Source organism: Pinus tabuliformis, chromosome Q (genome assembly GCF_031772625.1).
Source record: "Pinus tabuliformis cultivar Carrire ecotype Pingquan chromosome Q, CPIR1, whole genome shotgun sequence".
Classification (NCBI taxonomy): Eukaryota; Viridiplantae; Streptophyta; class Pinopsida; order Pinales; family Pinaceae; genus Pinus; species Pinus tabuliformis.
Window position 1 is genome coordinate 942,187,478 of NC_142296.1, and position 21,906 is coordinate 942,209,383.

The following is a 21,906-nucleotide window of genomic DNA, read 5'->3' on the forward strand; positions in this document are numbered from 1 at the left end:
GTCAAAAAAGTTCAACCCATGCACAGTACATGGCTCCTAAATTCTCTTTAATTTGACCGCATTATCAGACAATGGATGTGGCCTTCAACAAGTCGGGCCTTCCCCTGTATGATTCAATCCTTGCGGCTCAGCTCTAATGCTAAGAGTACAATCGGCAAACAATTGCTACGCGTAGGAGATGACTCGCGCTATGTAACCCTTGATCTGGTAAAGTGTAATGCGGCCCTCTATAAATGGCCTCTAGAACAACGAATTGGCCACCAAAAATGATAATAATTGTCCCTCAATTTGTGACTACCAAACAATTCGACCCCCTCTGGTGGTTATAATTCGCCTCCACAAGAAATGACATTCGATTTCCCAAGTTAATCAGACCTTTGATCAAATATTCGCCAAAAATAATAAATTTGATTCTCCAATATGCAAGAGATCTCAAGGTTTGACTTGAGAAATTTCCAGCTCCTCGAATAAGTAATTTGGCCATAGAACCTTCAAAAATCGACCTCCAAATGATGATCTAAACTTCTGGAAATTGGCAATAGAAATCTACTCTCAGAGAAGATAGATTCCCTCTCCAAGTAAGGATCATGATTTGTAGATCAGATTATGAATTTGGCCTGCTAGTTTGGACAAATCTCAGCCCTCAAGAATAATCGAACTCAGTCCCTTCATGAAGATGGTTTCGTTTTCCAAATTAGAAAGAAACTTGGCCCTCCAAGAAGGAAAAATCCACAAGCAACATCGGCCTCGCAAGGTACAAATCTCGAATTCGGCCTACTAGTTTGGACAGATCTTAGCCCTCAAGAATAATCTAATTCAGTCCCTTGATGAAGATGGTTTCATTCTCCATATTAGAAAGAAACGTTGCCCTCCAAGAAGGATAAACACGCAAGCAACATCGACCTCTCAAGGTACAAATCTTAGCCTCCAATTAATAGTAACCCAGACTCCTGCCAATAGGCTGGATAATTCGCCCTCGCTTGTTACTCGACCTTTTAAAGAGTGAATGACTTGCCCAACAACTCGAACTTCCAAAGGGAATTTGACCTCTTGAATATAATGTGAATCTCGATCCTCTAAACAAAGACTGACTCAACCTGCAAAGGAGATGGCACTCAACCTCTAGAGATGGTACTCTCGGCCTTGATAATAGGAAGCTCTCAGCCTCCTCCCAGGAATTTTCCAATTCAATTCGACAATGTAAATATTTTTCTTTGAGGAATTTCTCGGTGCACAAAAATTTCAACAAACACTTAATATCCAAAGTGATAAATTTGCAACAAGAGATGAGAAGCAAATCAAAACTTTTATCAGTTTGATGGTGATATTGCAATGCTCCATAAATTGATAAACCTGGCCACAACCGCAGATATTTCAAACGATCAACTCGGCCAGATACCTTTAACAACTTCGATCTTAATAACAACTTGGACCTTCTGAAATATTTGGCACTTCTAGGACTTTCAACAATTAGCTTCGACACTTCCAAAAAAATCACACAGACTTAACTCAAAATCAATCTACAATAAACCCTCAGGCAGGCAAGAAAACCAGCTCTAATACCATTGTAATATCCCAAATGGATATTTTCATTAAAATCATGAGGGTTTTATATTAGCAATATTGCAATGGGAAATACGTTCAAAAACACTATAAAATTTGTAGAAAATATTGCCAGCAATTAATTCAGATTTACAATAAACTAATAATAAATACAAGGCCATTTCATAAAAATCTTGCAACACGAGAATCAATCAGAAATGTTGGAACAATATATGAACTCAGCGTTATTATATTAATAAGAATATATGCCAGTACAGCATAGCTAGAAATAGCTAAGATAATGGCCACCCAAAATATATGCTACAATGCTAATGCTAGCCTCCAAAACTGAAACTAGAAACAATATAAGTGCACCTATGAATTCTAGATGAATTCACCCAGGGATGAGATAGTTTTACATCCATTCTCACTGAAATACCCAAGGGTTTTCATCTTGGGGCTACTCAAGCTGAGAACCAAGTTCTCCAACCTTCACCAATAGAAAAATACTCAACTCTAAGATGTCCCAAATGATTTGTTTCCCCTCCTTTTATAGATCTAATGGATCCCTCTCCAACCTTCTAGAAGCACTTTATTTTATTATTTTATTTCCATTCTAGAAGATTCTCCCATTTACTTTATTTAAGTGACTTTTATTTTATTTTATTTAAGTCAATTTTCCCCTTATGGAATTTTTAAGCATTTCCCCCTTTTTATTTAATTAGTGACTAATTAAAGTCACTTTTAATATAGGAAAATGGTAAATTTTCCTCTATGATCTCTCCAGCCACTGAAAGTCACTTTTCACCATCCCATCCTATAGATCTCTTCGTTCTAGTTCCAACGAGCTATTACACTAAGGTGTTTCATCAAATACTCCTCCCAAAATGACACCTTAAGCGTATTTAATTAAGATATGCTCAATAATAACCCCATTTTATGAGAATTGTCAGAATGCAGCAGAACCAAGAAAAAGTTGTGCATAATTGACCCTAATGATGAATTATGCCAAGCGAACTAAGTCGGACCCCGTAAGCCTCCTCCAAAACCATTCGGGCCCACTGATAATGAAATCTCACTCCCGTGACCAAGCTGTCACCAACCCTGAAAATTCGTCCTTGTCGCATCATAAGGGAAACAAAAATGGGGACATTACAAAATCTGCAATATGGAAAGGGGATATTGAATATGAAAAATGCATTACCATCATACCTCATCCCAACATTGTGTAGTCACCAAGGTGATCCTTCAATGCCTTCAAGCTTGTTGGACGTCCTCACCTTTATAAACAACATCTTCAATAATATTCAAGGAACAAGGGCCTCATTCCTTCATAAAGTGGCAAAGTGAGCAAGAGATCTTAAAATATAACATGCTCACCAAACCAAACATAGAAAAACTACAAAATTCCAAGAAATAAACTTCACCCCCAGCGACAGCACCAAAATGTTAACAAAGGGAGCAGCCTACTCCACTAAGCAATAAACAACTCAAATCATGCCACATCATTGTCAAAAGAACTAATATCATCTATGGCATCACACCATCAAGTGGAGATGAACCATGTACCATTCACTACTATGGCCCTTTGGAAGCTATATTAATATAAAGCTATGTGCAAGAGAAACGCATTCCATGATAATACACATGAACATTGGTGAACATGCCAATAATGAGAATAATGAGCATCATATACTCAAGGTACCGTTCTAAAGAAGAAATAATAACATTAACCCCATGGAAATGTGCTCTACATGGATGCAACAATAGTCAACAAGTGTGTAAACAGACACCTCAACACCCACCGAAAGGTTGTCAAAAGAGTCACAAGGTAAGTGTCAAGGAAAGTGTGTGCACAAACCATAATCCCTCCCCCAGTCAACCATAATGCTCCATCAAACAAACCTACACATTTATGTCATGAATAAAGATAATGTCAATTGAATGACCACCATCAATACATAGGCCTTCATATAACAAACCATAGCTCAATTGCTACTATACTCATTGTGAAAATTCTATCACTGCAACATCTAATTTACTTTGCCTACTTATTTCCAATGAGTTATTTATTAAATTCCTTCAATAAACATTAAAATAAATTCTGCTGCAGATATCACACCATAATACAGAAACAAACACATGCACAAGAATCAACACATCGACACAGATATTTTGGACAACAGTCCCCGGAAAAACCTAATGTGGGAAAATCGGTGCAGCAAGGGAGGATTTTATTATTCGGCAATTCTTAAGTACAACCGGGTGCCAAACTGGTTTACCCAACAGAGAGAAAAATTCTCCAACACTTCTCCCAGTCCCAGTGTCAGCCTGGCTGACCTCTACGTAGCTCCCAGACACTCTGCGTCAGCCCTGGGCCTCTCTACGTCACCCACACAGGCCCTCTAGTGACTGCGCAGACTCCAACTGCCTCAGCGTCTACCTCTCCTGCCTCTGCACTGATCTTCTATTGTTGATCCTGAATCTCTGCTCGATACTAGCTGCCTCCTGCTACTCTCCAGACCACTAGTTCGAATTTCTCAGCTAACCCCACTGCAGAAATCGAACTGACTTGTCTCCCTCAGTGTGTTCTCCAACTGACCCTCAAGCCTCTTCTTATACTTTTATCATTGGTCCATCAACAACCGAGATTAAGTCCCTAATCAACCGCTAAGATTAGCTCTGGCTTGATCCATGACTTTGGGACCATTCTAACTCAGTTTTATATTAATTCACATTAATATTTTATTTTCCCTAAGTTTAGACTTACAGACTCCATTAAAAATATTAACTATTTTAATGTCTTCCAAACTAGTTAGATTCTGCCCAAACCATTTCTGGGTCTTGGAGATCTTATGTGCTTTAGCCTCTCCACCAATTTTCGTGGCTAGAGCACATCCGATGCCACCCCAAATCAACATTCATAGCATAATTGTTAGAATTAGCAACTAGGGCCAAATTCCACCTTAGGACAACTCATATGATGGAGATGATTATTGCATTGGATTCCTCTTTTCAAGAGCTCCAATTTTGATATAAAGATCATCTCATTCTAACAAGTAGAAATGGAATTTTGAATTTATTCTTTCTTGTGCACAAATTGTCAAGGTCGGCCTCAGTCAAATGTAGGCTCATGAAGCCCAATGGATGTGTCTCCTCACCCTCAACGAAGTGCATAAATAGGAGTGACCTCACTCTCATTTGATCATCATCTCAACGCATCACATCTCTCCTCTCTTGATTGGTTCGTATAACTCAAGGACAACCTCTCTCTTCTTCGCACGTGTCGCAGGAGACCGAATTTCGAGACTGTTTTGGAGGCTGAAATTTTTAAGGAACGGGGCAACGTTGACTTGGATTGTTTGACCATGTGCTGACTTTGATCTAGAGTGCAAAATTCTGATTTCTAAAGGCGGTTTTCAAGGTGATTGGGACAATTTGACCGAGTTGACTTTAGCGTTGACTTTCTAATTTGGCTGTAGAAATTACAGCAGTGTTTGACTGGGTTGACCGAATTGTTTTTGGGTTAACTTTGACCCTCTTGGAAGGTCAAATTCTTTTGTTGTTGACCAAGCTGCTTGCAAGACATTTTGGAGGTACTTTAACCACCGTTGATTTTCTGGTTAGCGCTACAGTTGACTGTTGATTTGACAGGACTGTTTTGGGCAAGTTAATTTAATATTTGTACTCTCTCTCTACTGAACTATTCAAGAATAATAATAAGATTTGATCAAAGGGTTTCCCCACATTAGGGTTTGTCCCTGGCATCTGCCATATCTTGTGTCCTCTTGTCTTGGCTTGTCTTCTACACTTGTTTTATGTTATATCTGCATTTACTATCAATGTTTTTAAGTTAATGTGATTGCTACTGGATGTAACTGGAAATTGTCATTGCGCTCATAAGGAACATTGAAGTAAATAGTGCTAAAGCATAGAACATACCGTTGTTATCTAAAATTTAACATGGTATCAGAGCTCCGATGAAGAAAAAGCCCAAGCAAGAGTGAAACAAAGCAATCACTAAGAGAAGTTGTTGGACAAGGACTTGGAACTAGTGCCAATGACGACTACATCTTTCTTCAAATCCAAGGACAAGCTCAAGGACAAATCCGACTATCATGAATGGAAGATGACTCTAGATTTGACATTAGAAGAAAATGATGCCATGGACTATGTGGACGAATAGCAGAGCCTCCTTCAAATGCATCTGCAACTGCACAAACAAAGAACAAGAAAGGTGAGGTTAAAGCTAAGAAAAATATTGTTAATTCTAGTCACAAGCATTTGGTTGTCTATATCTCTGATTTGGAAACATCTAAGGAGATGTATGACTATTTGGTTGGGATGTTCAAAGTAAATAATGCAAATCAAGTTCCCTTTCTCAAGAACAAGTTGAAAGACATCAAGATGGATAGAGGAGAATCCATCCAATCCTACTTCATGAGGATTACTAAGATCAAGAATGATCTCCTATCTATTGGAGAAATCATTGGTGACAAGGAGCTCACACTTATTGCACTTGGAGGCCTTACAAGAGAATGGGATGTGTTCAACACTAGCATCCTCAACAATGACAGGATTCCGGGATTTGATGAATTATTGGCTGGATGCACTCAAGAAGAAATAAGGATGATGGAAAGAAACAAGCCCTCAAATGGAAACAATCCTACTGCCTTCTCTGCTCATTCTAAGAGGAGGAACAATGTTGGTCCAAGGAATCAAGGACAAGGGTTCAAGCCAGGATTCAAAGAAGGAAGAAAAGGAAGATGCTTCAATTGTAACAGGTTCGGCCACTTCACTAGACAGTGTCCTCACAAGAAGGATACTCCTACAGATGCTGATAACAATAACAACAACTTCAAGGGCAATGGCAATCAAAGGAACAATAGGTTCAACAACAAAGGAAGGAGGAATTCTCCCGCTGCTCAAAATGGAAATGGTTGTCCTCCCAAGGAGTCAAAAAACTCCACGTATGAAGAAGTTATTGTTGTAAAGCAAAAAGAATTTTATCTTATTTTTTCCCTCACCACTGCCTCTCCTCCGAAAACATTGGATCATTGGTTGATTGATAGTGGTGCCTCAAGGCACTTCACTGGGTACAAGGAGGCCCTCTCAAACATGGTTGAAAAAAAAATGAACATGGAGATTATACTTGGGGATAATGCCATTTATCCCGTGAAAGGAATTGGGACTGTTACTCTTCACTTAAATCAAAGTCAAACTCTTCATTTACAAGAAGTACTATATGTACTTGATGTTAAAAAGAACTTGGTTTCTATTTCTGCAATGGAAGATACAGGTTTTAAGATAACATTCGTTGATGGGAAGGTTCGTGTTTGGAAAAGGAACCCAAGAGATGCATTCACTCTTGGATTCAGGGTTGAAGGTCTTTATCAGGTTGGAAGGAAGTTTGTTGGGAGCAATGACTTGTGATATTTCTCTTCAATCCGAATTATGGCACCGGAGATTTGCTCACCTTCATTTCAAAGCCTTACCTAATATAAGGAAGATGGTCAAAGGTATGCCCAAATTCAACTTAAATCATGAAGGTGTTTGTCAGGGATGTGAAGTTGGAAAACATACAAGGGGACCATTCCCCTCTAGTGAAACTCAAACCGCCGATATTCTTCAATTGGTCCATTTAGATCTATCAGGTATGTTGCCCGTGACATCTTTGGGTGGATATTTGTACTATGTTATTTTTGTGGATGACTTCTCTCGCAAAACATGGATCTATTTCTTAAAGAACAAGGATGAAGTATTCAAATGGTTCTAAGGATGAAGTATTCAAATGGTTCTACTCTTTCAAAGCCTTGGTCAAGAATCAAACAGGGAAAAAGATCAAAATATTGAGGACCTATAATGGTACCGAATGTGAGTCAAATGAATTCAAAGACTATTTTAGAGAAGCTGGCATTAAGAGGGAGACCACTACTACATATACTCCTGAACAAAATGGTGTTGCCGAAAGGAAGAATCATACCATCTTAGAAGCCACTCGTGCTATGCTACATGATCAAGGTCTTTGAAGTTCTTATGGGGAGAAGTTGCCAACACCGTCATGTATGTCCAAAACATATTGCCCACATCAAGCCTTGGACTTCAAGACACACGAAGAATTTTTCACCAGTAAGAACCCTGATGTTTCTCATTTTAGAATATTTGGTTGTCCCTTATATTTTCATGTGCCGAAAGAAAAGAAAAAAACAAACTAGATGCATCTTGGAAGAAAGGAATGTTGATTAGGGGTAGCGTCGAATGTGCTCTAGCCACGAAAATTGGTGGAGAGGCTATAGCACATGAGATCTCCAGGACCCAGAAATGGTTTGGGCAGAATCTAACCAGTTTGGGAGATATTAAAATAATTAATATTTTTAATGGAGTTCTTAAGTCTAAACTTAGGAAAAATAAAATATTAATGTGAATCAATATAAAACTGAGTTAGAATGATCCGAAAGTCATGGATCAAGCCAAATCTAATCTTAGCCGTTGATTAGAGATTTAATCTCGACCATTGATGGACCAACGAGAAAAGTATAAGAGGAGGCTTGACGTTCAGTTGGAGAACACACCAAGCTGATCAAGAATTCGATTTTCTGGGGCAGGGCTTGCTAAGGAAATCGACGGAGTGATCAGAGTTGTCGCTGAGGGGCAGTGAATACAGTAGCAGAGAGGCAAAGATAGTACCGAGAGCATCAGCACAGAAGCCAGGAGAGGGTTGATGCAGAGTCAACTAGAGGCCACGCAGAGGCAGCCAGAGGCCACGCAGAGGCAGCCAGAGGCCACGCAGAAGTAGCCAGAGGCCACGCAAAGGTAGCCAGGAGCTGCGCAGAGCCTAAGGAGGGCCAGTGTGGGAGACGCAGAGCCCCGAGAGGTTGACGCTGGGCCAAATAGGCTGACGCTGGGAGAGAGAGGTTGATGCTGGGAGATTTCGTGGGACAGATTAGAGCTGGAGAGCTGGATAGGGTAACGCAATCCCTATCTGTTCGATTATAGCCCTTGTTGCTTCACAAGGTAGGAACCTACACAAGATGGGTGTCAAAATTGCCTTCTTGCATGGTTCGCTTAAGGAGGAAGTATATGTGAAACAACCCGAGGGGTTCGAGGTTCAAGATCGTGAGACACATGTATGTAGGTTGAAGAAAGACCTGTATGGGTTGAAGCAAACCGCTAGGGCATGGTATGAGAGGATCAATAGCTATCTTTTGAAGTTGGGATTTACAAGGAGATGCTGACCCAAACCTATACTTCAAAGTTGAAAAGGACAAACCTCTCATTCTGGTCCTTTATGTGGATAATCTCTTTCTGACAGGTGATGACCCTCTCATTCATCAATGCAAGAGGGAGTTGGCTTTCGTGTTCCAGATGAAGGACCTAAGATTGATGCATTATTTCCTAGGGTCGGAGGTCTGGCAAAAGCCAAGTGAGAATTTCCTTTCTCAAGGAAAATACATTGTGAAGCTACTTGAGAGATGTGGGATGGTGGATTGCAAGTCCGTGACTACTCCGATGGAACTCAACTTTAAGAAGCTATGTGGAAGTGTTGTTGGGCCCTGCTGCCCAGATTAGAGAACCATACCAAGTATCGGCAACTTGAGGGCGCCCTGATGTTCTTGGTCAACCCCCCTCCTAACATATGCTTCGTTGTGAATACGTTGAGTCAAAATATGGACGAGCCTCATCACATTCATTGGATTGCTGCTAAGAATCTCTTGAGATAACTCTGGGGCACAATCCACTATGGACTGAGATACACTGTCAGAAATTTGAGGCTACATGGATATTCAGATGTTGACTGGGCAGGCAATGTGGTGGATCGTAAGAGCACGTCTGGGTGTTGCTTCTCTTTGGGGCCCAATTCTATATCTTGGATGAGCAGGAAGCAGAAATCGGTTGCACTAAGCACCGCCAAGGCCGAATACATTGCTACGAGTATGGCCTGTTGTGAAATTGTTTGGCTAAGGAAGCTCTTCAGTGAGCTATTTGAGCATGTGATGGATACCACCGTGATCTTTTGCGACAACCAAAGTGGGATTCGCCTATCAGAGAATCCTGTGTTCCATGACCTCTCCAAGCACATTGATATCAGGTACCACTTTATCTGGGATATGGTACAACGGGGAGCAATAAGGCTCCAACACATTAGAACAGATGAGCAGGGCGCAGACATTCTCACGAAGCCTTTAGGGAAGATCATATTCTTAACCTTCCGAGAGAGACTTGGAGTCATGGAATTACCCTCCTATGAGGGTCCCGTATGAGTTGGACACAAAGCTCTCAGAGATCCTGGGGGCTTGGGGTACTTCTTGGAGCTATGAGCGACCATAGGGTGAGTGGTTCACCTTCCCCTAGCGATGTGCTGGCTACAGGGTGAGTGGTTCACCTTCCCCTATGATACCGCATAATGGTTGACATGTGTATAGGGTGAGTGGTTCACCTTCCCCTACCCGGACACATGCATGTAGGGTGAGTGGTTCACCTTCCCCTACGATTGACATATGTATAGGATGAGTGGTTCACCTTCTCCTATGGCATATGAGTAGGATGAGTGGTTCATTTTGTCCTATTGATGCCCCGTCACACATCTTACCCATAGAGTCTAGGACTCATGGGAAGTACCTCTCATCTGGCCAATGAGTTGGGAAAAGATGGTTAGGGACCATAGCACTACCGATGGACGCATCATGTATTGTCGTACTCCATATGACTAGGATGCATGTGGTTCAACAACTTGATCTGGGATCAAGGACTAACTTTTGTCAGTGGAGAGTGGTATGATCTTATGACTCACTCTCGATCACTTCTTCATTATTACTTCATGGTTGAGTAGAGCAGAGTAGGGCAGTGATGACAGGGATGGTACAAGATGACAGGATGGCATGATGACAGTTGGATTGGCAGGTGGAATTCTCCCTAGTTGAGAGGGAGTGTTAAAATTGGCAACTAGGGCCAAATTCCACCTTAGGACAGCTCATATGATGGAGATGATTATTGCATTGGATTCCTCTTTTCAAGAGGTCCAATTTTGATATAAAGATCATCTCATTCTGACAAACAGAAATGGAATTTTGAATTTATTCTTTCTCATGCACAAATTGTCAAGGTCGGCCTCAGTCAAATGTAGGCTCATGAAGCCCAATGGATGTGTCTCCTCACCCTCAACGAAGTGTATAAATAGAAGTGACCTCTCTCTCATTTGATCATCATCTCAACACATCACATCATCTCTCTCATTTCTTGATTGGTTTGTACAGATCAAGGACAGCCTCTCTCTTCTTCGCACATGTGGAAGGAGGCCGAATTTCTTGACTGTTTTGGAGGCCAAAATTTTCAGGGAACAGGGCAGGGTTCACCAGTGTTGACTTGGACTGTTTGACCATGCGTTGACTTCGATCTGGAGGGCAGAATTCTGATTTCTGAAAGCTGCATTGATTGCCATGGTTTTCAAGGTGATTGGGACAGTTTGACTGAGTTGACTTCAGCATTGACTTTCTGATTTGACTGCAGAAATTACAGTTTGAATGGGTTGACCATACTGTTTTTGGGTTGACCTTGACCCTTTTGGAAGGTTGAATTCTTCTGCTGTTGACCGAGCTGCTTGAAGGACATTTTGGAGTTGCTTTGACCACCGTTGACTTTCTGGTTAGGGCTGCAGTTGACTGTTGTCGACTGCTGATTTGATAGGACTGTTTTGGGCAAGTTAATTTGATATTTATACTCTCTCTCTCTACTGAACTATTGAAGAATAATAAGAATATTTGATCGAAGGGTTTCCCCACATTAGGGTTTGTCCCCGACATCCGCCATATCTTGTGTCCTCTTGTCTTGACTTGTCTTCTACACTGGTTTTATGTTATATCTGCATTTACTGTCAACGTGTTTAAGTTAATGTGATTGCTACTGGATATCACTGGAAATTGTCATTGGGCTGATAAGGAACATTGAAGTAAATAGTGCTAAAGCATAGAACATACCATTGTTATCTAAAATTTAACAATAACCTATATGGGTAGGGCCTTCAACTGGATCAAATACCTCATACTATATGAGGGGGTCACAAAACCATTTTATTGTCGATTTTCTCCATTCCTTTAAATCATTCTACAAGAGAGAAAAGCATCAGTGCTTTCTTCTTTCCCTCCTTGCTTCATTATTATTCTAGAGAGATTGTGATTAAGAGTTAGCAATAGAGTGCAAGCACTGATTGAATGACTCCACAATCATTATTGTGATTGTTTCCAATCCCATATGAAGTGAAGAAATTGAATAATCTTGTCTTCGCTGACATCTTTGAGAGTGATTTATGTCTTGCCACCCATTACTTGTGTTTAGTTGTGTAAGAAATTTTACAATTCATAGACCCTCAATTGCTTTTATAGCATGTTTAGTAAGAACCAAAAAAAATTGTTTTCCCTGCTTTTCATTCATTTTCAATTTCATACAAGGCACCACCCAATTTATGTGGTTGTTTCACCATTCAAATAGATTAATTAAATCACTTGATTTCCATGCATTCCAACATTTAGGTTAAATATACATTAGTCATACTGTTTTAGTTTCTTTAATTTACTATTAAAAACAATATTATCTTGCTGGATTTTGCCCTCTTATTGCAGAAACCAGAAGAAGTTATACACCTCCCTTGAAATTCCATGCATTGCAAAACATATAAAAAAGTAAAAACAACATTTAGTTAGTAATTTCCTACATAAAGAAAGCCAAGTACAATTTGTTGTTCATTACTGTTTTCACAAAGTTATTATCAGATATGCATCTTATTTTCCATTGGTTACCATGCCCACTTTTAGTGAGCATCATTTCCATCGATTTCCACAGGTTTTCAACAGATTGGAGTGTATTTCTGCTTGTTGTCTTGCACTATTTTAGCACAGAACAGAAAATAATTTTTTTCTGTTAGATTTTATTTTAAGCACTAAACATGGTTTGCATCTTTTTTCATCCCCATTATCTTACCGCCCACTTTTTTTTGGCTGATTTTATTGGATTTTTACAGGACAGCAACATATTACTACTAGTTTTAAATTTCACTAGTTGATATATAGTTCAATACCTTGAAACCATTTAGGGAGACCCCCCTATGGTTGGAAAGCACCAACACAACGTGAGACAGGTTCAGAGCAAGGTGGCGGTGGCTCTACACCTATTAGTTATGCAGATTCAATTCTCGCAGAAAGGAATTTCTGGGTGATAACAGTAAGTTTGTTCATAGTTTTCCATTTGGCATAAGCAGGTCAACTATATTCCAATTGTAGGATTTGTTCAAGGGTGAAGTACTTCAAAGATCTCATTTTTACAAAGAAAATTGATAAAAACTTCTAATTGAAGTTTATAATATTTCCTGGAGGTTGTGATTCTCTGACTAGATTGCAAGGAAAATCAACTTTGAAAGAAAATAATTCTCACCATATCAATTACCAAAAATTTACTTCAATAGGAAAATGTCAAAGCTAGAAATTGAATTTCGAAAAATGCATGTAACACAGAAGGAATGACTAGTAAAGCATCTGAAATTTGTATTGAAATGAGAACAAAATAGATGCTATGCAGGAATAAGATTTCAACAAGATGAACACGCACTTGCATGTGATCATAAAATGTTCGGATAACAGGCCGGAGAGGTCCATCCCTTCCACTTGCATCTGGCATCAGCATTTGCCTAACCTTTGCAACCTAAATGGAAAGGCACCAACATAACAACTATTGTCAATCAATCAGAGCTTGTGTATTATTTACACACCTAACTAATCCTATTCAGCATGAAAAAATAGGTAGCAAAAAACAGGATTAAAAATGAAATGCACACCTCAAACAGCTTAATTGATGTATCAGTACTCCCTGTTGCCATGAAACATCCATCTGGACTAAATCTTGCACATCTAGCAACATTCTATAAGAATACAGAGAGAAAGGTTAATAGGATCAATCTAAAGAAAATTTGTTGCCTGCCAACTGTAGCCAAATAATCTAAATACAGTACGAATTAGAATTAGGTAGAAAAATGCAAGAGATTGAAATATGTCATATAAATTAATACACACATATATGAAATGATTACGATGTCAATACATAAGAAAACATGTCTAGTGAAGATTTTGAATAGTGTGCAAGTCTTAATCATTATAAGGAGATTTTGTTAGAAAACAATGTGACAGAAGAAACATTGTGATGGAAGAAATGAGATGATCCAGCTACCCTTCAAAATCTAATATAGATTCAAATGCTTTTATTTATGATCTTCAATACGTGAAGAAATATATCGAGTACTTAGCAAAGACAAAAACTTCTCATTCAGCTAGGTTTGACCTATCACAGTCGCTTGCACACATGATCACTCAAAATACAAACCTTACGCAAATGATTAGGTGAAAAACAAGTTCAGCAAGCATCGGCCAATCAATTTTCTTTTTACTTAATCAACTTGTATAACTCTCCTTTAATGTTTTTCTTCCAGATGAAGCAAGAATTTTGGGCATGAAAAAATATTAAGAGTGGAACCTAGTTGGCCACACGTGTCAACCAATTGAAGCCAAGACAACAGCTCTACTCAAGTTCATAGATTGAGTTGAGTGGAATAGTCAAACAAACAATTAAGTTGACTAATGTGTTTGCTATGTGTTACCACACAAACTAGCACCTTTAGATTAAAGTCCCAAAGATAGGACACTAGGCTTGTGGAACATGGGAGGTTGGCCACTGTCACCTTACCAACACTCCTCTGCACTTTAGGGTAGGGCAAATAGAATCCTAACCAAGGGGGCTTTCCCTTATAGTCATTAAGCTCAATGTGTATGAAGCAGTAGTGGGAGGGAAAGAGCTTAGCAACAAGAACATTAAAGGAAAATGTTGGGAAAAATGATGGACAAAACAGAGACTAATGCCTTTCTTATTTAGGCAAAGGAGCCTTGTAGCAATTCAAGAGGGCAAATCAAGGGCAATAAGCAATCTAGTGGTGCACTGTTGACCGTTGAAGTGGCACCTCATGATTATATGAAGACTCCTCGCCCAAGGATGATCCAAAGGACAGTTGTACCATCATATATTATCAGTCAACAGAGTTTTTTAACTCTACTTCTATCTTCTCATCATCTTTCTTCTACCCACATTCCACACCCTATGGGGAATTGTAATAAGTGATACTAGTAATGATGAGTTTTTTGTCTGTAACAGGCCTAGGATGTTGGGACTCGATCAACAAACGAGTACACCTTGGAGTGCTTTTTTATCTGGTTAATTATCCCTTCTTTTTCAGAGGCGGATAATTTTCTGGGTTTTTCCACTCACTTTTTACCCCAAAGTCGGGTTGACGGTTTGAAGGTTGAGCCCCTACACCTTGGAGTGCTTTTTTATCTGGTTAATTATCCCTTCTTTTTCAGAGGCGGATAATTTTCTGGGTTTTTCCACTCACTTTTTACCCCAAAGTCGGGTTGACGGTTTGAAGGTTGAGCCCCTAACACATCTTAGCGTCTAGAGTCTATATATCACCATACTAGATCACACAAAAAATTTCGTGGATTTTGGTTAGGTCTAAGTAATCATTTTTTAATTTTTTAGATTTCCTGCAAGTCAAAAATTGCAAATAAAATTGTATTTAAATTGTAATAAGTGTAGTCTAGAGAAGTTGTATCAAGTATGAATAATCAAAATTACACCTCTCACCCTCAACTTTCTACTATGACACACTTTGAGGGGTTAATAATGTGTTTTGGACCCTCAAAACCCACATTTCCTAAGTTTAGTGGAAACTGTGACATTTAATTAGGCTAGAATTAAATAAAATAAAGAGAAATAAATTATTCCATGCGACAGAATGACTTGGAAATTACCCTAAGTCAAAGAGTTGAGTCAACAGACTTGTGGAAGATGACTGAGCACATTGCACCATAAATACACCATTATTTCATAAAATCGAATTTCCCGAAGATAAAGCAATAGTTGCACGTGGAAAATCGAATTTATTAGAGGAGCTCATGCACTGAAAGAATATTTTGTGGTATATTTGGGCTGAAGATTAGGTGAGGCCTCGTCTCACAGTTATCTCAGGTTCTTCTATTCTTAGCACTCCACTCCTAAGGACCACGAGTTGCACATGGAGGAATCATGCAAAGCTATCTGGGGATCATCTATATATGTGGCATCACTTAGTTCGAGTTTGTATTTGTTGACTGGAGTTATCACAGTACTTGGATTCACTCATGAATGAGTTTACTATGCCATATATGGAATTCGATTTCCCTTGATGTGCACATATGGAATTCAATTTTGCTCTGATGTCTCTATCTTCTCCACATCGACCTTGACTTATCTTTCCTTGGGATTTGTTCCAAGTTCAGTTCTCACAAGCATTCTTACTTGAGATTTGTTCCCAACTCTCTATATAATGAGGCTATATGCTCTCATATTGTATCAGGTAATAAGCTATTGGGCTTGAGGAAACTCTGTCATTTTGTACTTGCATACTTTCTTAATACAATCAAAACTTTGGGGCTATCTGGTTGGTGTTCTCTTGGCATTATGAGGTGATGTCCTTTCATGCTATTGTTATTGTGTTTAATTTCTTTCGCATGTTGAATTAATATTAGTTTAATACTTTCCATCTTGCTTGGATTGATGTGTGCAAACTATCTTGCACATATCATTGATTTAGAGTAGTATTCTAGAGATAAGCTTGCCAATTCATTTTAGGAGGAATGTTTGGTTTATCGTATTATATTGCTCTAATCTTGTGCAAACTAATACGTGTTCAAGTGTGTAGGAAAGATATTTTGTATTGTGTGCAAAAATCCATCTGGAAGTGGAAGAAATCTCAATTAGATCAACTCACTCCTAGAGTCACAACGATCCAAGACTCGGCCATTTTTTCGCTTCAAGTTTTTCATCCAACGAAGAGCAAAAGGGAGTTTTCTTACTCTATAGCTACTTGATCATCCATTTAAAATTCAAAATACTTATTTAATTCTAGTTCTTTCAAAGTTATACCTCCTATTCAAGAGTCATTTCTAAAGCTAGGCAAGCATGGGGGTTCACTCCCATTACTTGAGCCAATACTTTGTAAATTAAATTCTAAGTTTAGTTTTGGTTTGTTTTTCCTAATTTTACACTGACAATTGGTATTTTTTGTGTTTTCCAGCCCATAGGCTTGAGCATTGGGCAGCAAGAAGCTTTAGAAAACTACCCATTCGTGTGTATGCAGGACCCCCTCACGCTATCCAAAGACTGATTTCTAGAGAGGCCATAAGCTTTTAGGAGAGAGTTGCAAACTCATCTAGGCCATGGGCCTTTTGAGCCTTGTGAATCTCTTTTGGAGAGTTTTTTCCATCTTCAAGTTTGTTGTTGTTATATTTTTGGGGAGAGAGTCTAGATTTGTTAGAGTCTCATCTTTGTAAAGATCTCTCTCGTATTGTGGGTTGCCCTTTTAGAGGAATTTTTGTCCGCTTTAAGTGCTAATAAAAGATAAAAAAATTGTTGGAGGAAGCTTGGGATATTTCCCATGGCATCCCCCTTCCTCATTTAGAGGAGGGATTCTTGTAGGTAGCCTAATCTTGCTTCTAGTTTTTCTTAGCTTTCTTGTTTTTAATTTCATATTGTGCATGCTCAAAATCAACACATTTCACTCCACATGCAAATTTTTACTAATCTTGTATTTAGATTCCCACATGCATACACTTCCAAATTGTAAACTTGAGAAAATCCTATCTTATGTGTAAACACTTCATACTTTGGCAAGTTTTAATTATTTCATAATTTCTTCAAGTATATGCTTCACTACTTGGTCAATTTATGCTATATGTCATGAAAACTATTGGAGCACTATCATTTATTTGAAACAATTGTAGCTTAAAGAAATCTATTCCATTTTATTTGTTTATTTTCCATTCAATGGTGCAAATGCATATGAGATTATTTACATTATAGCCTTTCAAGTTTTGCAAACTATTTCTCTTTAAAGCATTTGCATGAAGCATTAGTTAATTTGGGAAGTTAACACAATTTGCACTTCATCTAAGCATTTTAGTATAGGAAGGCCTCAAGCCTCACTAAAACTTACCTCCAACTTAAGTTGGTTGACTAGACTTTTAGAGACACTCTACCTCTATTGACTCCTCATTGTGAAATCCAAATATTTGGGCGAGGATGGGGTCTGAGGACTAGAGTTCAATTGTAATTTTGTCTTAGCACTAATCAAATAAAATGAACCAAGAATAAAATTCCATCATATTTGCTTTGCTTTAAAGTCTCACATGCAAATCTTATTTCAAGAAGCACTTCGGATGCAAGCATTGTAATCTCTTTTAATTTCGCAACAAGTTTAATTTTCTTGTACTTGGAAATTGAATCATCTTTTGGTTTAATTGCATATTGTCATGAATGGTTGATTTCACTTTGAAGTACTATTATTTTGGGTTGCAAACTTAATTGCATGTTGTCATCTTGGTCTAACATTTGAGTTCTTTTTGTATCCTTTTGAGCAAGATAGTTTCCATGCTTTGATTTGTAGACTTATTCATCTTGAAAACATTTATAATATCTTGTGCTAACAATTTATTGTTTCACTTTTCAGGGTTATTTTGGTTTTCCATTTGAAATCATTTCACTTCATTTTAAGAAAAATACAATTTCATTTCTTAAAGAGAAAATACTTGGAAGGCACTAGTTGTTTATGTATTTCATGTTTATCTTATGATGGTTATTGCTCATAATAGTTTTTGCTTATAAATCTTAAAGAGATAATCTATTTAACTCTATCAATTCTCCTAGAAACTCACATCCTTTTTAATTTAACTTTTCATTAGGGACCACCCCCTTTAGTTAACCTAAGAGATAGCTCAAACAGAGAGAGTCAGGATTAGTTTGACAACCCCTTCTCTGAGTTCCCTGCCACCAACCACACCTTGTGGGGTTGAAGGCTTTTCTCACTAACTTGTACGCGGTAGGGTCAACAGTGCACCATACAACTTCTTATCTTGGTTCAACAATTGATTTAAGGAACAGCAAACAATGAAGTGATGTGAACTACTTAACCTTCAATTTTGGTTTCTTGATTTTACAAATGAGACGTTGGTGAGTCTATTAGAGATCTGCTATGCAAACCAAGCTTCAAACAATGGCCTGGCCACAAATTAAAGACAAATCTATCTAATCAAATGACATAGAATAGATAATGCATAATCTTGAAGGTGAATGACTCAAAAGGGAGATAAGGGGGAGGAGACCATTATCCTAGCACTTTCCAATAAGATGAAGTACATTTCCTTGGCCATTGACTTATCTTTGGCATCCAATCACATAAGTAAGCTTCCCACATAGAGTGCCTAGAACTTACATCCATACACAAAAGTTTGTACTAGGATAACAACGTAATTTATACAAAGAAGAGACAAATAGAACTCTAATTCACCAAGAATTTCCCAAGTTATAAATGGAGAGAGAAAAGCTTTATAAAGGTTTAAGCTCAATCTCCCTCATACAATAAAATATCATTTTTTTCGTAGATCCACTTTTCACTCCAAGGATTACAAGAAAATAAGACTCTCAACAACTTCTTTACTAAAAGTAGCTAGAAGTTAGTTCATATCCCAACTTCCTCCAATAAAATATTCTAGGAAAACAAATTAAATGTTATCTATATCTAACTAACTCCAAAATATAGGTCAACAATAAATAAAATAAGAGTTAGTTGCAACTTCTTTCTAAAAATAGGAGCAATAGATAATGGCACACTCTTATGTTGAACGGGGATCCAAAGCCCCCGCACCCCCCTCCCCAAAAAAAAAGCTCTAGTACCCTGCATTCCCATGTTTCGAGGACTAATGGACCCTTAGGAAATGTCCCCAAATTGTTGGGGACTTCATCAAGGATTCGAGGACTTGCTAGCTGTCTCCAAGACATTCCAAGCAGATTTTAGCAACATTCCAGACAAATTTCAGAAATGTTTCTAGACAATTTCAAGGATTTTCTAGGAAAATCTCAAGAATTTTTGCACATATATCTTCCATTCTGAGGATCATAGACATTGATAATTGGACAATATTATCATTTTCCCATCCATATTGTATTTAAGCTAAATTTTTTGTACAAGTTGCAACTCAAAACATGAGTTTTGTATAATGGGATTCAATTTGAGTTTTGGGTGATTCAAATATTGTCTTTTCAGCAACAAGCAAAAACTCAATGTTAGCCCCAAGGGTTACCTTAGTTGGTCGAGTCTTGTTGTTAAAGCACCTTTGCTATTGAGAGATCACAGTTTCAATTCTCTCGACACTCTCAGGGTTAGGCACCATTGTTGAACTAACAGGAAGTGATCCTTTCGAATAGATCTACCTGGTACAATTATTCTATGGAAGTAGTGGTCACCAATTTGTAACATAGAAAAAACAAAGCAAAACCTCAATGTTAAGAAAACAAAAAATGCAACATTTCAAAAGGTTGATCCTTGCGGTATTGCTCTTGTTCTTCATCGTTTTCGGTCATCTAAGTTATTCATGTTGTCCATGGGTTTCCAAGACAAGGTTACTTGGGAGCGAGAGCAGAAGCGAGGAGCGGAGCAGGAGCAAGGAGCGAAAGCGGAAGCGGAAGCAGGGAGCAACATTTTCAAAAGCTCCCGAGTCGGGAATGATTTTTTATATAATATATATTTTTATGCATATATGTCACAAAAGCATATAGAATGATGAATTAGATATAAAAGGCATAAAAACATGGATTAAGCCATATAACATCAATCATCTAGAAGTTATAATCCTCATCAACCACGTCCACAAGTTACAAGTTCTCATTTATATAGCATGTAAGGGTGCACATAACCAAAATACCATTGAGTGCAATCCATCTTTGAACTGAAAATACATCAACGAATACGCTCTAGATGGCCTCTAGCATCCAAAAAAATCATGCTACAACAAATAGCTACATATCATCAAAATCATTGCCTATCTTGGGATCTTTGTTATTAATATCACCCTCTAAGCAATTAACATAAGATAGAAAAAATATAGCATGTCAAGTCAAGATTTTGTTTGAGTGATGGGTACATTTTTAGTGGGGTCATGATAGAGGAGTTCGAAAACCAATGTCGCTAACATCAAGGTACATAGAGGGCTTGGAGCTCTTGATTAAATACGGTCCCGTAATCTTGTATATGACAAAATCCAATGGAAACATTGCAATCCCCCCAATCCTGAAAAACTGATAAGTCTGTTGGATTTTAAGTGAGATCTAAACTACTTTCTCCATATGAAATCCAATGAGGTTGGCACCACTCTCAAACATCCTCAGTCATTTCATGGTAATGTTAAAAATTTAAGTAAAAGGATGAATTTCATTTTCATCCTTTTACTTTAAGAATTTAACATTACCATGAATTGCATATCAATACTAGGGACATAAGCTTTAATATTAGGCTACCCTACTCAAAAAATATTGTTTCTTTGAAAAAAATTGTGTTTGGAACATGTTTGTCACAGAAAATTTGTGAAAAAATTAGGGAGCGATTTTTCTTGGGAGCGTGCTCCCCATTCGCTCCCGCTCGGAGTGCGCTCAGGAAGCGATTTGAATGGGGGGGGCACTCCCCTGCAACCCTATTCCAGGAATCATTCAAAATTTCAAGTCTAGTGCTTTCACCATCCCAACCTCAAGCATTGTGAAAACATCAGAAAGTAGTGACTTGGATTGGTTACCAAACATTTTGAATAAATTCCTATTAAATCACCTTCTTAATCTAATGTATGAATTTAATTTCTTTATAGAACCAAAGTGTTTTATAGAAGTTTTCAACACAATTGTAAAATTATGTAAAACTTATTGTGAAGGGAATTCGTTTTATGTTTTAACAAAATCATCAATAACAAGAAATATGAGGAAGAATAGTTGGTATAGAGAAAATTTTGTTTCGTAGACTGTAATATTCCTGTTTTGTTATTTTAGAAATTTCATCAATTTTTCCCTTTAGATTTCTTTAGGAAAATTCCACAGAAAAATGCCACAAAATATAAAATAAATCAACTAGAGACAAGATATGAAGTGATAAGCTCAGTCGGTTATTTTATTAATCATAACAAGAAAGTACAAGCTGACAATTGATATAAAAGCTAAAAACGGTTTACTGGAAACCTAGTTGATGGTGATACGAGCTGCTGCAAAATTCTAGACTACTACAATTGGATCCTCCTTCCTCCATTAAGCGCGTCAATGGAGAATCTAAAATGATTCCCTTGTCAGACTAACTACGGTGGATGTTTCACCACCAAAACTAGAGAATAGTTAAATCCCTAGGGAGGATAGTCTCAACCCCGTAGATGATCCACACTCAGGGTTACAAACCTTCATACAAATGCTCAAAGAGCTACA

At 38.1% G+C, this 21,906-nt stretch overlaps 1 protein-coding gene across 1 annotated transcript in view; it reads right to left on the reverse strand.

The window, feature by feature from the left end:
- LOC149222569 (Transducin/WD40 repeat-like superfamily protein) overlaps nt 1–21,906 on the reverse strand; it is a 416,287-nt gene that overhangs the window by 248,187 nt on the left and 146,194 nt on the right. The window contains exons 5-6 of the mRNA XM_089385511.1: nt 13,367–13,450; nt 13,141–13,233 (exon numbers count right to left, since the gene is read on the reverse strand). Coding sequence (XP_089241637.1) covers nt 13,141–13,233; nt 13,367–13,450 — 177 coding nt within the window. The remainder of the gene's footprint in view (nt 1–13,140; nt 13,234–13,366; nt 13,451–21,906) is intronic.